We start from the raw sequence: 14,132 nt of genomic DNA on the forward strand, positions 1-14,132 counted from the left end.
GCGCCACACCCTTAGCGCCACCCCTCAGTGCCACCCCCTCAGTGCCACCCCCTCAGCGCCACCCCTCAGCGCCACCCCCTCAGCGCCACACTCTCAGTGCCACCCCCCTCAGTGCCACCCCCTCAGCGCCACACCCTCAGCGCCACACCCTCAGCGCCACCCCTCAGTGCCACACCCTCAGCGCCACACCCTCAGCGCCACACCCTCAGCGCCACCCCTCAGTGCCACCCCCTCAGCGCCACCCCCTCAGCGCCATACCCTCAACGCTACCCCCTCAGCGCCACACCCTCAGCGCCACCCCTCAGTGTCACCCCCCTCAGTGCCACACCCTCAGCGTCACCCCTCAGCGCCACACCCTCAGCGCCCCACCCTCAGCGCCACCCCCCTCAGTGCCACACCCTCAGCGCCACCCCCCTCAGCGCCACTCCCTCAGCGCCCCACCCTCAGCGCCACCCCTCAGCGCCACCCCCCTCAGTGCCACCCCTCAGCGCCACTCAGTGCCTCACCCTCAGCGCCACCCCCTCAGCGCCACCCCCTCAGCGCCACACCCTCAGCGCCCCACCCTCAGCGCCACCCCTCAGCGCCACCCCCTCAGTGCCACACCCTCAGCGTCACACCCTCATCGCCACCCCCTCAGCGCCACACCCTCAGCGCCCCACCCTCAGCGCCACCCCTCAGCGCCACCCCCCTCAGTGCCACACCCTCAGCGCCCCACCCTCAGCGCCACCCCCTCAGCGCCACCCCCTCATCGCCACCCCTCAGTGCCACCCCCCTCAGTGCCACACTCTCATAGCCACACCCTCAGCGCCACCCCCTCAGCGCCACACCCTCAGCGCCACCCCCTCAGCGCCACCACCCTCAGTGCCCCACCCTCATAGCCACACCCTCAGCGCCACCCCCTCAACGCCACACCCTCAGCGGCACCCCCTCAGTGCCACCCCCTCAGCGCCACACCCTCAGCGCCACCCCCTCAGCGCCACACCCTCAGCGCCACCCCCTCATAGCCACACCCTCAGCGCCACCACCCTCAGTGCCACACCCTCATAGCCACACCCTCAGCGCCACCCCCTCAGCGCCACACCCTCAGCGCCACCCCCTCAGTGCCACCCCCTCAGCGCCACACCCTCAGCGCCACCCCTTCAGCGCCACCCCTTCAGCGCCACACCCTCAGCGCCACCCCCTCAGAGCCACACCCTCAGCGCCACCCCCTCATAGCCACACCCTCAGCGCCACACCCTCAGTGCCACAACCTCAGCGCCACACCCTCAGCGCCACCCCCTCAGCGCCACCCCCTCAGTGCCACCCCCTCATAGCCACACCCTCAGCGCCACACCCTCAGCGCCACACCCTCAGCGCCACCCCCTTATAGCCACACCCTCAGCGCCACACCCTCAGTGCCACACCCTCAGTGCCACACCCTCATAGCCACCCCCTCAGCGCCACCCCCTCAGCGCCACACCCTCAGCGCCACACCCTCAGCGCCACACCCTCAGCGCCACACCCTCTGCGCCACCCCCTCATAGCCACACCCTCAGCGCCACACCCTCAGCGCCACCCCCTCATAGCCACACCCTCAGCGCCACACACTCAGCGCCACACCCTCAGCGCCACACACCCTCAGCGCCACACCCTCAGCGCCACACACCCTCAGCGCCACACCCTCAGCGCCACACCCTCAGCGCCACCCCCCTCAGCGCCACACCCTCAGCGCCACACCCTCAGCGCCACACCCTCATAGCCACCCCCTCAGCGCCACCCCCTCAGCGCCACACCCTCAGCGCCACACCCTCAGCGCCACACCCTCAGCGCCACCCCCTCATAGCCACACCCTCAGCGCCACACCCTCAGCGCCACCCCCTCATAGCCACACCCTCAGCGCCACACCCTCAGCGCCACACACCCTCAGCGCCACACCCTCAGCGCCACACACCCTCAGCGCCACACCCTCAGCGCCACACCCTCAGCGCCACCCCCCTCAGCGCCACCCCCCTCAGCGCCACCCCCCTCAGCGCCACACCCTCAGCGCCACACCCTCAGCGCCACACCCTCAGCGCCACACCCTCAGCGCCACCCCCCTCAGCGCCACCCCCCTCAGCGCCACACCCTCAGCGCCACACCCTCTGCGCCACACCCTCAGCGCCACACCCTCAGCGCCACACCCTCAGTGCCACACCCTCAGCCCCACACCCTCAGCGCCACACCCTCAGCGCCACCCCCTCAGCGCCACACCCTCACCAGCTGCTGGGTGTGGCGGAAGAGGAGGAGATATGGGAGGGGAAGAATGAGGGCATGAAGGTGCTATATTAGCCAGAGGAAGGGGAGTCATGGTACTGGAAGGAGAAGGCTTGAGGTCTGTGTATACACGTGGGTATACAGACGTATGAGTACACAGGTGTATGAGGGTGAAGGTCCTCCCTCCCCCACAGGTCAAGAGGTCGAAGAGGTTCAATTCCCTCATCCTGACTCTATAGTAACCTATAGAGTAACCTCTAGGGTTACTCTACTAACCCTAGAGTAACTCTGTTACACGCTGCTTTAATAATAATCAAAATTATTATTATTATAATAGCATAAAAAGCCACACATATGTATATAGGAAATATGTATAGGTCTGCGGGGTATATACCTATACATATATAGGTATATGTATAGGTCTGCGGGGTATATACCTATACATATATAGGTATATGTATAGGTCTGCGGGGTATATGCCTATACATATATAGGTATATGTATAGGTCTGCGGGGTATATACCTATACATATATAGGTATATGCATATCTCCGAGTGTGTGGAACAAGGAGACTTTCATCACAACGTGTAATAAGCATCTCATTAGCCGTTGAGATATAAGTCTGGTCCTCACCACGCACTCAGACTTTAACGAAGCACTCAGCAGAGTGTGAAAGTCTTGGTGTAAATTCCTTACATAAAGTTAACATTTACACAAGTGAGTGTTTTTTATTAATGTGTGTGAGAAGACGTTATCACTACTGAACTAATAATAATAATGATGATAATAAAGATGATATATTAACAATACTGATGATAATACTCGAGGCGGCTCCAGGAAGTGTAATATAATTAAGTTGAGATGTGTTGCCGCTGAGGAAAAACTACGTGATGGAATGACTCTCCAAGCCTATTAGCACGCTTAGAGTTGTGGGGGGGGGGTAGGGGGGGTGAGAGGGGGTATTAAGGATGGGGTGTAGGGGGGGGGGGTAGGGGGGGTGAGAGGGGGTATTAAGGATGGGGTGTGTTTTGAGGAGGGGAAAGTTGAAGGTGGAGAATGTATGTTGGGGGAGCTTGTATTGTCTGGCATCAACTGGAGAGTTGATGTTGGAGGTCGTGGTGGGGTGGAGGTCGTGGTGGGGGGGTGGAGGTCGTGGTGGGGGTGGAGGTCGTGGTGGGGTGTAGGTCGTGGTAGGGTGTAGGTCGTGGTGGCATGGAGGTCGTGGTGGGGGTGGAGGTCGTGGTGGGGGTGGAGGTCGTGGTGGGGGTGGAGGTCTTGGTGGGGGTAGAGGTCGTGGTGGGGGTGGAGGTCTTGGTGGGGGTGGAGGTCGTGGTGGGGGTGGAGGTCGTGGTCGGGTGGAGGTCGTGGTGGGGTGGAGGTCGTGGTGGGGTGGAGGTCGTGGTGGGGGTGGAGGTCGTGGTGGGGGTGGAGGTCGTGGTGGGGGTGGAGGTCTTGGTGGGGGTGGAGGTCGTGGTGGGGGTGGAGGTCGTGCCGGGGTGGAGGTCGTGGTGGGGTGGGGGTGGAGGTCGTGGTGGGGTGGAGGTCGTGGTGGAGTGGAGGTCGTGGTGGGGTGGAGGTCGTGGTGGGGTGGAGGTCGTGGTAGGGGTGCGGGTCGTGGTGGGGTGGAGGTCGTGGTGGGGTGGAGGTCGTGGTGGGGGTGGAGGTCGTGGTGTGGGTGGAGGTCTTGGTGGGGGTGGAGGTCGTGGTGGGGGTGGAGGTCGTGGTGGAATGTAGGTCGTGGTGGGGTGTAGGTCGTGGTGGCGTGGAGGTCGTGGTGGGGGTGGAGGTCGTGGTGGGGTGGAGGTCGTGGTGGGGTGGAGGTCGTGGTGGGGTGGAGGTCGTGGTGGGGTGGAGGTCGTGGTAGGGGTGCGGGTCGTAGTGGAGTGGAGGTGGTGGTGGGGTAGAGGTGGTGGTGGGGTGGAGGTCATGGTGGGGTGGAGGTCGTGGTAGGGGTGGAGGTCGTGGTGGGGTGGAGGTCGTGGTGGGGTGGAGGTCGTGGTGGGGGTGGGGGTCGTGGTGGGGTGGAGGTCGTGGTGGGGTGGGGGTCGTGGTGGGGTGGAGGACGTGGTGGGGTGGTGGTCGTGGTGGGGTGGAGGTCGTGGCGGGGTGGAGGTCGTGGCGGGGTGGAGGTCGTGGTGGGGTGGTGGTCGTGGTGGGGTGGAGGTCGTGGTGTGGTGGAGGTCGTGGTGAGGGTGGAGGTCGTGGTGGGGTGGAGGTCGTGGTGGGGTGGAGGTCGTGGTGGGGTGGAGGTCGTGGTGAGGGTGGAGGTCGTGGTGAGGGTGGAGGTCGTGGTGAGGGTGGAGGTCGTGGTGGGGTGGAGGTCGTGGTAGGGTGGAGGTCGTGGCGGGGTGGAGGTCGTGGCGGGGTGGAGGTCGTGGCGGGGTGGAGGTCGTGGCGGGGTGGAGGTCGTGGTGGGGTGGAGGTCGTGGTGAGGGTGGAGGTCGTGGTGAGGGTGGAGGTCGTGGTGGGGTGGAGGTCGTGGTGGGGTGGAGGTCGTGGTGGGGTGGAGGTCGTGGTGGGGTGGAGGTCGTGGTGGGGTGGAGGTCGTGGTGGGGTGGAGGTCGTGGTGAGGGTGGAGGTCGTGGTGAGGGTGGAGGTCGTGGTGGGGTGGAGGTCGTGGTGGGGTGGAGGTCGTGGTGGGGTGGAGGTCGTGGTGGGGTGGAGGTCGTGGTGGGGTGGAGGTCGTGGTGGGGTGGAGGTCGTGGTGGGGTGGAGGTCGTGGTGGGGTGGAGGTCGTGGTGGGGTGCCCGCTGTGACACATATGGTAAACACTCCGGAAGGGGGGGGGCGGGGTGGGGGGGTGAAACACAAACTTATCAACACTAAACTTCATCAATTTCCGGCATGAAAAGTTTGATATTACGAATACCAGAGTAGTGGGGGAGGCGCGCCCCCTGATCCTGGTGTTGCTGGCTACTACACTATGGTGGGGGCCCTCACCTTCAGGCCTCTTGGGTCAGTCGGTCGGTCCGTCGGTACCGTTGGTCGGTCGGTCGGTCGGTCTCTCTCTCTCGTTTAGTCTCTTGTGGGATTTTTCGACTCTTTATTTCATCTCGGAGTTATTGTATCATCTAGCAGACCTAATGTGTTGTTTCTGTAACCCCTCACCTCATGCACCTCTTCACCCCACCCCCTTCCCCCTCTAACCCCACCCTCACCCCATCACCACCCCGCCACTCCTCTGTCCACTCCCCATTTCCAACCCTTAAACCAAATCTAGTGGGCACAACAGCTCCCTGAAACTGGTAAACAGATTCCCCTTTGTGGCCAGAAGAGTAAGTTTAGAGGTAGAATCCTTGACACCTCCTGTGGTCGCGAGCGTCCCCCTGGTACCGTCCCCCTGGTACCGTCCCCTGGTACCGTCCCCTGGTACAGGCCCCTGGTACCGTCCCCTGGTATCGTCCCCCTGGTACCGTCCCCAGGTACCGTCCCCAGGTACCGTCCCCTGGTACCGTCCCCTGGTACCGTCCCCCTAGTACCGTCCCCCTGGTACCGTCCCCCTAGTACCGTCCCCCTGGTACCGTCCCCTTGGTACCGTCCCCTGGTACCGTCCCCAGGTACCACCCCCTGGTACCGTCCCCCTAGTACCGTCCCCTGGTACAGGTCCCAGGTACCGTCCCCCTGTTACAGGCCCCCTGGTACCGTCCCCAGGTACCACCCCCTGGTACCGTCCCCCTGGTACCGTCCCCTGGTACAGGCCCCTGGTACCGTCCCCCTGGTACCGTCCCCAGGTACCGTCCCCTGGTACCGTCCCCAGGTACCGTCCCCTGGTACCGTCCCCAGGTACCGTCCCCAGGTACCGTCCCCAGGTACCGTCCCCTGGTACCGTCCCCAGGTACCGTCCCCTGGTACCGTCCCCCTGGTACCGTCCCCAGGTACCGTCCCCTGGTACCGTCCCCAGGTACCGTCCCCAGGTACCGTCCCCTGGTACAGGCCCCTGGTACCATCTCCCTGGTACCGTCCCCCTGGTACCGTCCCCCTGGTACCGTCCCCAGGTACCGTCCCCAGGTACCGTCCCCCTGGTACCGTCCCCAGGTACCGTCCCCAGGTACCGTCCCCCTGGTACCATCCCCCTTTGTACCATCCCCTGGTACCGTCCCCCTGGTACCGTCCCCTGGTACCGTCCCCCCTGGTACCGTCTCCCTTGTACCGTCCTCCCTGGTACCGTCCCCCTGGTACCGTCCGCCCTGGTACAGGCCCCCTGGTACCATCCCCTGGTACTGTCCCCCTGGTACCGTCCCCCTAGTACCACCTCGTTGTACCGTTCCCCTGGTACCGTCCCCCAGGGGCCTCGTAGCCTGGTGGATAGCGCGCAGGACTCATAATTCTGTGGCGCGGGTTCGATTCCCGCACGAGGCAGAAACAAATGGGCAAAGTTTCTTTCACCCTGAATGCCCCTGTTACCTAGCAGTAAATAGGTACCTGGGAGTTAGTCAGCTGTCACAGGCTGCTTCCTGGGGGTGGAGGCCTTGTCGAGGACCGGGCCGCGGGGACACTAAAGCCCCGAAATCATCTCAAGATAACCATCTCAAGATAACCCCTAGTACCACCCCCTTGTACCGTCCCCTGGTACCGTCCCCTGGTACTGTCCCCCTGGTACCGTCCACTGGTACCGTCCCCCTGGTACCGTCCCCCTGGTACCACCCCCTAGTACCGTCCCCTGGTACCGCCCCCTTGTACCGTCCCCCTGGTACCGCTCCCAGGTACCGCCCCTGGTACCAGGGGAGGGTACAGGTACCAGGGGAAAGTACAGGTACCAGGGGAGGGTACAGGTACCAGGGGAGGGTACAGGTACCAGGGGAGGGTACAGGTACCAAGGGGCGGTACAGGTACCAAGTGCCGGTACAGGTACCAGGGGCCGGTTCAGGTACCAGGGGAGGGTACAGGTATCAGGGGCCGGTACAGGTAGCAGGGGGACGCTACAAGTACCAGGGGCCGGTACGTACAGGTACCAAGGGACGGTACAGGTACCAGGGATCACAGGGACCCCTTCACCACCCCGACAATAACGCTATACGCCCCTGCCTCGCCCCAAGTCGGAGACAGAGACAATGTCATAATGTATTCATAGTTTTCTTTACAAAAATTCATAGGATGGACGATGAATGCAAATTGTCCCAAGTTGATGGCATTTTTGGCCTGCAAGTCCAGGCAAGAGGTCAAAGTTCGCTTTCAAAGTTGCATAATTAATTGCAGAGCATTTCATTGTGTTTATTTATGCAATATTCCACCAGCCAGGGTGACACCTTGGGTGACACACCCTGGCCGACACCCAGGGTGACACCCAGGGTGACACACCCTGGCAAGACACCCAGGGTGACACACCCTGGCCGACACCCTGGGCGACACCCTGGCCGACTCCCTGGCCGACACACTGGGCGACACCCTGGCCGACACCCTGGGCCGCCACCCTGGCCGACATCCTGGGCGACACCTTGGCCGACACCCTGGGCGACACAATGGGCGACACCCCTGGGCGACACCCTGGGCGACACCCTGGCCGACATCCTGGCCGACACCCTGGCCGACATCCTGGGCGACACCCTGGCCGACACCCTGGGCCGACACCCTGGCCGACATCCTGGGCGACACCCTGCCAACACCCTGGGCGACACCCTGGCCGACACCCTGGGCGACACCCTAGCCGACACCCTGGGCGACACCCTGGCCTTAACCCTGGCCGACATCCTGGGCGACACCCTGGCCGACATCCTGGGCGACATCATGGCCGACACCCTGGGCGACACCCTGGCCGACACTCTGCGAGACACCCTGGCCGACATCCTGGGCGACACCCAGGCTGACATCCTGGGCGACACCCTGGCCGACACCCTGACCGACACCCTGGGCGACACCCTGGCCGACATCCTGGCCGACACCCTGGCCGACATCCTGGGCGACACCCTGGGCGACACCCTGGCCGACATCCTGGGCGACACCCTGGGCGACACCCTGAGCAACACCCTGGCCGACACCCTGGCCGACACCGTGGCCGACACACTGGGCGACACCCTGGCCGACACCCTGACCGACACCGTGGCCGACACCCTGGGCGACACCCTGACCGACACTCTGGGCGACACCCTGGGCGACACCTGGGCCAACACCCTGGCCGACACCCTGGGCGACACCCTGACTGACACCCTGGGCGACACCCTGACCGACACCCTGGCCGACACCCTGGGCGACACCCTGACCGACACCCTGGGCGACACCCTGACTGACACCCTGGGCGACACCCTGGCCGACACCCTGGCCGACACCCTGAGCGACACCCTGGCCGACACCCTGGCCGACACCCTGGGCGACACCCTGGCTGACATCCTGGGCGACACCCTGGGCGACACCCCAGCCGACACCCTGGGCGACACCCTGGCCGACACCCTGAGCGACACCCTGGCCGACACCCTGGCCGACACCCTGGGCGACACCCTGGCTGACATCCTGGGCGACACCCTGGCCGACACCCTGGGCGACACCCTGGCCGACACCCTGACCGACACCCTGGCCGACACCCTGGGCGACACCCTGGCCGACACCCTGACCGACACCCTGGCCGACACCCTGGCCGACACCCTGGCCGACACCCTGACCGACACCCTGGGCGACACCCTGGCCGACACCCTGGCTGACACCCTGGCCGACACCCTGGCCGACACCCTGACCGACACCCTGGCCGACACCCTGACCGACACCCTGGGCGACACTCTGGCCGACACCCTGGCCGACACCCTGGGGTTGTTTTGGGTGAGTATTAAGTAACGCTCAAGTGTGAGGTGTTGTCTTAACAACGTTGTTGTCGTTGGTGGATCAGGTCAAGTTGCTTCATTATCTTTGTTGCTGCGTCCCTGTACCGTTGTTGCTGCGTCCCTGTACCGTTGTTGCTGCGTCCCTGTACCGTTGTTGCTGCGTCACTGTACCGTTGTTGCTGCGTCACTGTACCGTTGTTACTGCGTCACTGTACCGTTGTTGCTGCGTCACTGTACCGTTGTTGCTGCGTCACTGTACCGTTGTTGCTGCGTCACTGTACCGTTGTTGCTGCGTCACTGTACCGTTGTTACTGCGTCACTGTACCGTTGTTACTGCGTCCCGGTACAGTTGCGTCACGAGTGCCAATGGTACGCCAAGCGACAACTCTCTAAGCTGTTAAAGAATTCCGGATGAGCGGGAGCTTTGCGTCACAGAGACAGGGAAGTCGGTTACAGAGCCAGGGAGTCGGTTACAGAGCCAGGGAGCCGGTTACAGAGCCAGGGAGCAGGTTACAGAGACAGGGAGTCGGTTACAGAGCCAGGGAGCCGGTTACAGAGACAGGGGAGTCGGTTACAGAGCCATGGAGCCGGTTACAGAGCCAGGGAGCAGGTTACAGAGACAGAGTCGGTTACAGAGCCAGGGAGCCGGTTACAGAGCCAGGGAGCCGGTTACAGAGACACGGAGCCGGTTACAGAGACAGGGGAACCGGTTACAGAGCCAGGGAGCCGGTTACAGAGACAGGGGAACCGGTTACAGAGCCAGGGGAACCGGTTACAGAGCCAGGGAGCCGGTTACAGAGCCAGGGAGCCGGTTACAGAGCCAGGGAGCCGGTTACAGAGCCAGGGAGCCGGTTACAGAGGCAGGGAGCCGGTTACAGAGAGACGGGAGCCGGTTACAGAGACAGGGAGCCGGTTATAGAGCCAGGGAGCCGGTTACAGAGCCAGGGAGCCGGTTACAGAGACACGGGAGCCAGTTACAGAGCCAGGGAGCCGGTTACAGAGACACGGGAGCCGGTTACAGAGCCAGGGAGCCGGTTACAGACACGGGAGCCGGTTACAGAGCCAGGAAGCCGGTTACAGATACACGGGAGCCGGTTACAGAGCCAGGGAGCCTGTTACAGAGACACGGGAGCCGGTTACAGAGACACGGGAGCCGGTTACAGAGTCAGGGAGCCGGTTACAGAGACAGGGGAGCCTGTTACAGAGCCAGAGAGCCGGTTACAGAGACACGGGAGCCGGTTACAGAGCCAGGGAGCCGGTTACAGAGACACGGGAGCCGGTTACAGAGCCGGTTACAGAGACATGGGAGCCGGTTACAGAGCCAGGGAGCCGTTACAGAGCCAGGGAGCCGGTTACAGAGCCAGGGAGCCGGTTACAGAGACACGGGAGCCGGTTACAGAGCCAGGGAGCCGTTACAGAGCCAGGGAGCCGGTTACAGAGCCAGGGAGCCGGTTACAGAGCCAGGGAGCCGGTTACAGAGCCAGGGAGCCGGTTACAGAGACAGGGAGCCGGTTACAGAGACAGGAAGCCGGTTACAGAGACACGGGAGCCGGTTACAGAGACAGGGAGCCGGTTACAGAGCCAGGGAGCCGGTTACAGAGACACGGGAGCCGGTTACAGAGACAAGGAGCCGGTTACAGAGCCAGGGAGCCGGTTACAGAGACAGGGAGCCGGTTACAGAGACAGGGAGCCGGTTACAGAGACACGGGAGCCGGTTACAGAGCCAGGGAGCCGGTTACAGAGCCAGGGAGCCGGTTACAGAGACACGGGAGCCGGTTACAGAGACACGGGAGCCGGTTACAGAGACACGGGAGCCGGTTACAGAGACACGGGAGCCGGTTACAGAGACAGGGAGCCGGTTACAGAGACAGGGAGCCGGTTACAGAGCCAGGGAGCCGGGTACAGAGCCAGGGAGCCGGTTACAGAGACACGGGAGCCTGTTACAGAGCCAGGGAGCCGGTTACAGAGACAGGGAGCCGGTTACAGAGCCAGGGAGCCGGTTAGAGAGCCAGGGAGCCGGTTACAGAGACACGGGAGCCGGTTACAGAGACACGGGAGCCGGTTACAGAGCCAGGGAGCCGGTTACAGAGACAGGGAGCCAGTTACAGAGACAGGGAGCCGGTTACAGAGACACGGGAGCCGGTTACAGAGACAGGGAGCCGGTTACAGAGACACGGGAGCCGGTTACAGAGCCAGGGAGCCGGTTACAGAGACAGGGAGCCGGTTACAGAGACACGGGAGCCGGTTACAGAGACACGGGAGCCGGTTACAGAGCCAGGGAGCCGGTTACAGAGACAGGGAGCCAGTTACAGAGACAGGGAGCCGGTTACAGAGACACGGGAGCCGGTTACAGAGACAGGGAGCCGGTTACAGAGACACGGGAGCCTGTTACAGAGCCAGGGAGCCGGTTACAGAGACAGGGAGCCGGTTACAGAGCCAGGGAGCCGGTTACAGAGCCAGGGAGCCGGTTACAGAGACACGGGAGCCGGTTACAGAGACACGGGAACCGGTTACAGAGCCAGGGAGCCGGTTACAGAGACACGGGAGCCGGTTACAGAGACACGGGAACCGGTTACAGAGCCAGGGAGCCGGTTACAGAGACACGGGAACCGGTTACAGAGACACGGGAACCGGTTACAGAGCCAGGGAGCCGGTTACAGAGCCAGGGAGCTGGTTACAGAGACACGGGAGTCGATTACAGAGCCAGCTGTTGACTGTTGCTCAAGCGAGCGTTTGTTCAACTGCTGAGTTATGTAATTGGTCTATTGTATCGTGATTGGCAGTGCTGTTTTTTGTATACATAATGTATAATTATAATGTATAACTATAATGACGAGAATTAAGCCATTATTATTTTTTTGTGGTATAAATGAATACTGTGTTTGATTTTTTTAATATAGTCAATTATAAATGTAGAACCATTAATGAGAGTATTGATTGACCACTGACCTGATACAATGGTAGGTCAGCCTCCACCTCCCGCTGACCTGATACAATGGTAGGTCAGCCTCCACCTCCCGCTGACCTGATACAATGGTAGGTCAGCCTCCACCTCCCGCTGACCTGATACAATGGTAGGTCAGCCTCCACCTCCCGCTGACCTGATACAATGGTAGGTCAGCCTCCACCTCCCGCTGACCTGATACAATGGTAGGTCAACCTCCACCTCCCGCTGACCTGATACAATGGTAGGTCAGCCTCCACCTCCCTCTGACCTGATACAATGGTAGGTCAGCCTCCACCTCCCTCTGACCTGATACAATGGTAGGTCAGCCTCCACCTCCCTCTGACCTGATACAATGGTAGGTCAGCCTCCACCTCCCTCTGACCTGATACAATGGTAGGTCAGCCTCCACCTCCCTCTGACCTGATACAATGGTAGGTCAGCCTCCACCTCCCTCTGACCTGATACAATGGTAGGTCAGCCTCCACCTCCCTCTGACCTGATACAATGGTAGCTCAGCCTCCACCTCCCTCTGACCTGATACAATGGGAGGTCAGCCTCCACCTCCCTCTGACCTGATACAATGGTAGGTCAGCCTCCACCTCCCTCTGACCTGATAAATTGGTAGGTCAACCTCCACCTCCCACTGACCTGATACAATGGTAGGTCAGCCTCCACCTCCCTCTGACCTGATACAATGGTAGGTCAACCTCCACCTCCCACTGACCTGATACAATGGTAGGTCAACCTCCACCTCCCTCTGACCTGATACAATGGTAGGTCAACCTCCACCTCCCTCTGACCTGATACAATGGTAGGTCAACCTCCACCTCCCGCTGACCTGATACAATGGTAGGTCAACCTCCACCTCCCTCTGACCTGATACAATGGTAGGCCAACCTCCACCTCCCGCTGACCTGATACAATGGTAGGTCAACCTCCACCTCCCTCTGACCTGATACAATGGGAGGTCAGCCTCCACCTCCCGCTGACCTGATACAATGGGAGGTCAGCCTCCACCTCCCGCTGACCTGATACAATGGTAGGTCAGCCTCCACCTCCCACTGACCTGATACAATGGTAGGTCAGCCTCCACCTCCCGCTGACCTGATACAATGGGAGGTCAGCTTCCACCTCCCGCTGACCTCCCATTGTATCGTTCAGGACCCTGTATACCACTTATGTCAGACCAATCCTGGAGTATGCAGCTCCAGCCGGGAGTCCATACCTAGTTAAACACAAGACAAAGTTAGAGAAGATTCAGAGGTATGCCACCAGGCTCGTTCCTGAACTGAGAGGATTGAGCTACGAGGAAAGGCAAAGGGAGCTGAACCTCACATCACTGGAAAACAGAAGAGTAAGGGGAGACATGATAACCACCTACAAAATTCTCAGTGGAATTAACAAGGTGGACAAAGACAAATTCTTTAAAACAAGTGGAACACGAACAAGGGGACACAGGTGGAGACTGAGTACCCACATGAGCCACAGAGACGTTAGAAAGAACTTTTTCAGTGTCAGAGTAGTTAACGGATGGAATGCATTAGGAAGTGATGTGGTGGAGGCTGACTCCATACACAGTTTCAAGTGTAGATATGATAGAGCCCAGTAGGCTCAGGAACCTGTACACCTGTTGATTGACAGTTGAGAGGCGGGACCAAAGAGCCAGAGCTCAACCCCCGCAAACACAAATAGGTGAAGACACACACAGGAGCCCCCCCCACACACACAGGAGCCCCCCCCCCCCACACACAAGAGCCCCCCACACACAAGAGCCCCCCCACACACACACAGGAGCCCCCCCCCCCCACACACAAGAGCCCCCCACACACAAGAGCCCCCCCACACACACAGGAGCCCCCCCCCCCACACAAGAGCCCCCCCCCCCCCACAGACAGGAGCCCCCCCCACAGTTAACAATCAGCTGGCAGTGATCAAAAACAAATTAGTGAAAGGATGCGAGAAGACATTAACCTCTTGCCCTTCTTGACGAGTTGGTCGGCATAATGCACGCTCACCCTAGACCACTACACCCTAGACCACTACACCCTAGGCCACTACACCCTAGGCCACTACACCCTAGACCACTACACCCTAGACCACTACACCCTAGGCCACTACACCCTAGACCCCTACACCTTAGACCACTACACCCTAGACGACTACACCCTAGGCCACTACACCCTAGACACCCAAAACCCTAGGC

General features: G+C 61.4%; 4 protein-coding genes across 4 annotated transcripts; 2 read left to right on the forward strand and 2 right to left on the reverse strand.

Annotated features, from left to right (window-relative positions):
• Positions 1–3,321: 3,321 nt before the first annotated feature.
• Positions 3,322–4,161, reverse strand: LOC138354400 (uncharacterized). Its single transcript, XM_069308587.1, has one exon. The coding sequence runs from the start codon at positions 4,159–4,161 to the stop codon at positions 3,322–3,324; it is 840 nt and encodes a 279-aa protein (XP_069164688.1).
• Positions 4,158–4,994, reverse strand: LOC138354401 (uncharacterized). Its single transcript, XM_069308588.1, has one exon. The coding sequence runs from the start codon at positions 4,992–4,994 to the stop codon at positions 4,158–4,160; it is 837 nt and encodes a 278-aa protein (XP_069164689.1).
• A 2,456-nt stretch (positions 4,995–7,450) lies between these two features.
• Positions 7,451–8,995, forward strand: LOC138354402 (serine-aspartate repeat-containing protein I-like). Its single transcript, XM_069308589.1, has one exon. It carries the CDS (start codon positions 7,451–7,453, stop codon positions 8,993–8,995), a length of 1,545 nt encoding a protein of 514 aa, XP_069164690.1.
• A 568-nt stretch (positions 8,996–9,563) lies between these two features.
• LOC138354403 (golgin subfamily A member 6-like protein 2) lies at positions 9,564–11,696 on the forward strand. Its single transcript, XM_069308590.1, has one exon. It carries the CDS (start codon positions 9,564–9,566, stop codon positions 11,694–11,696), a length of 2,133 nt encoding a protein of 710 aa, XP_069164691.1.
• Positions 11,697–14,132: the final 2,436 nt, after the last annotated feature.

Source organism: Procambarus clarkii, chromosome 62 (genome assembly GCF_040958095.1).
Source record: "Procambarus clarkii isolate CNS0578487 chromosome 62, FALCON_Pclarkii_2.0, whole genome shotgun sequence".
Taxonomy (NCBI): domain Eukaryota; kingdom Metazoa; phylum Arthropoda; class Malacostraca; order Decapoda; family Cambaridae; genus Procambarus; species Procambarus clarkii.

What these genes read in the sequence shown, in the direction of transcription:
- LOC138354401 (XM_069308588.1), bottom strand. Translation starts at nt 4,994, where the DNA reads ATGTGTCACAGCGGGCACCCCACCACGACCTCCACCCCACCACGACCT.
- LOC138354402 (XM_069308589.1), top strand. Translation starts at nt 7,451, where the DNA reads ATGCAATATTCCACCAGCCAGGGTGACACCTTGGGTGACACACCCTGG.
- LOC138354400 (XM_069308587.1), bottom strand. Translation starts at nt 4,161, where the DNA reads ATGACCTCCACCCCACCACCACCTCTACCCCACCACCACCTCCACTCC.
- LOC138354403 (XM_069308590.1), top strand. Translation starts at nt 9,564, where the DNA reads ATGGAGCCGGTTACAGAGCCAGGGAGCAGGTTACAGAGACAGAGTCGG.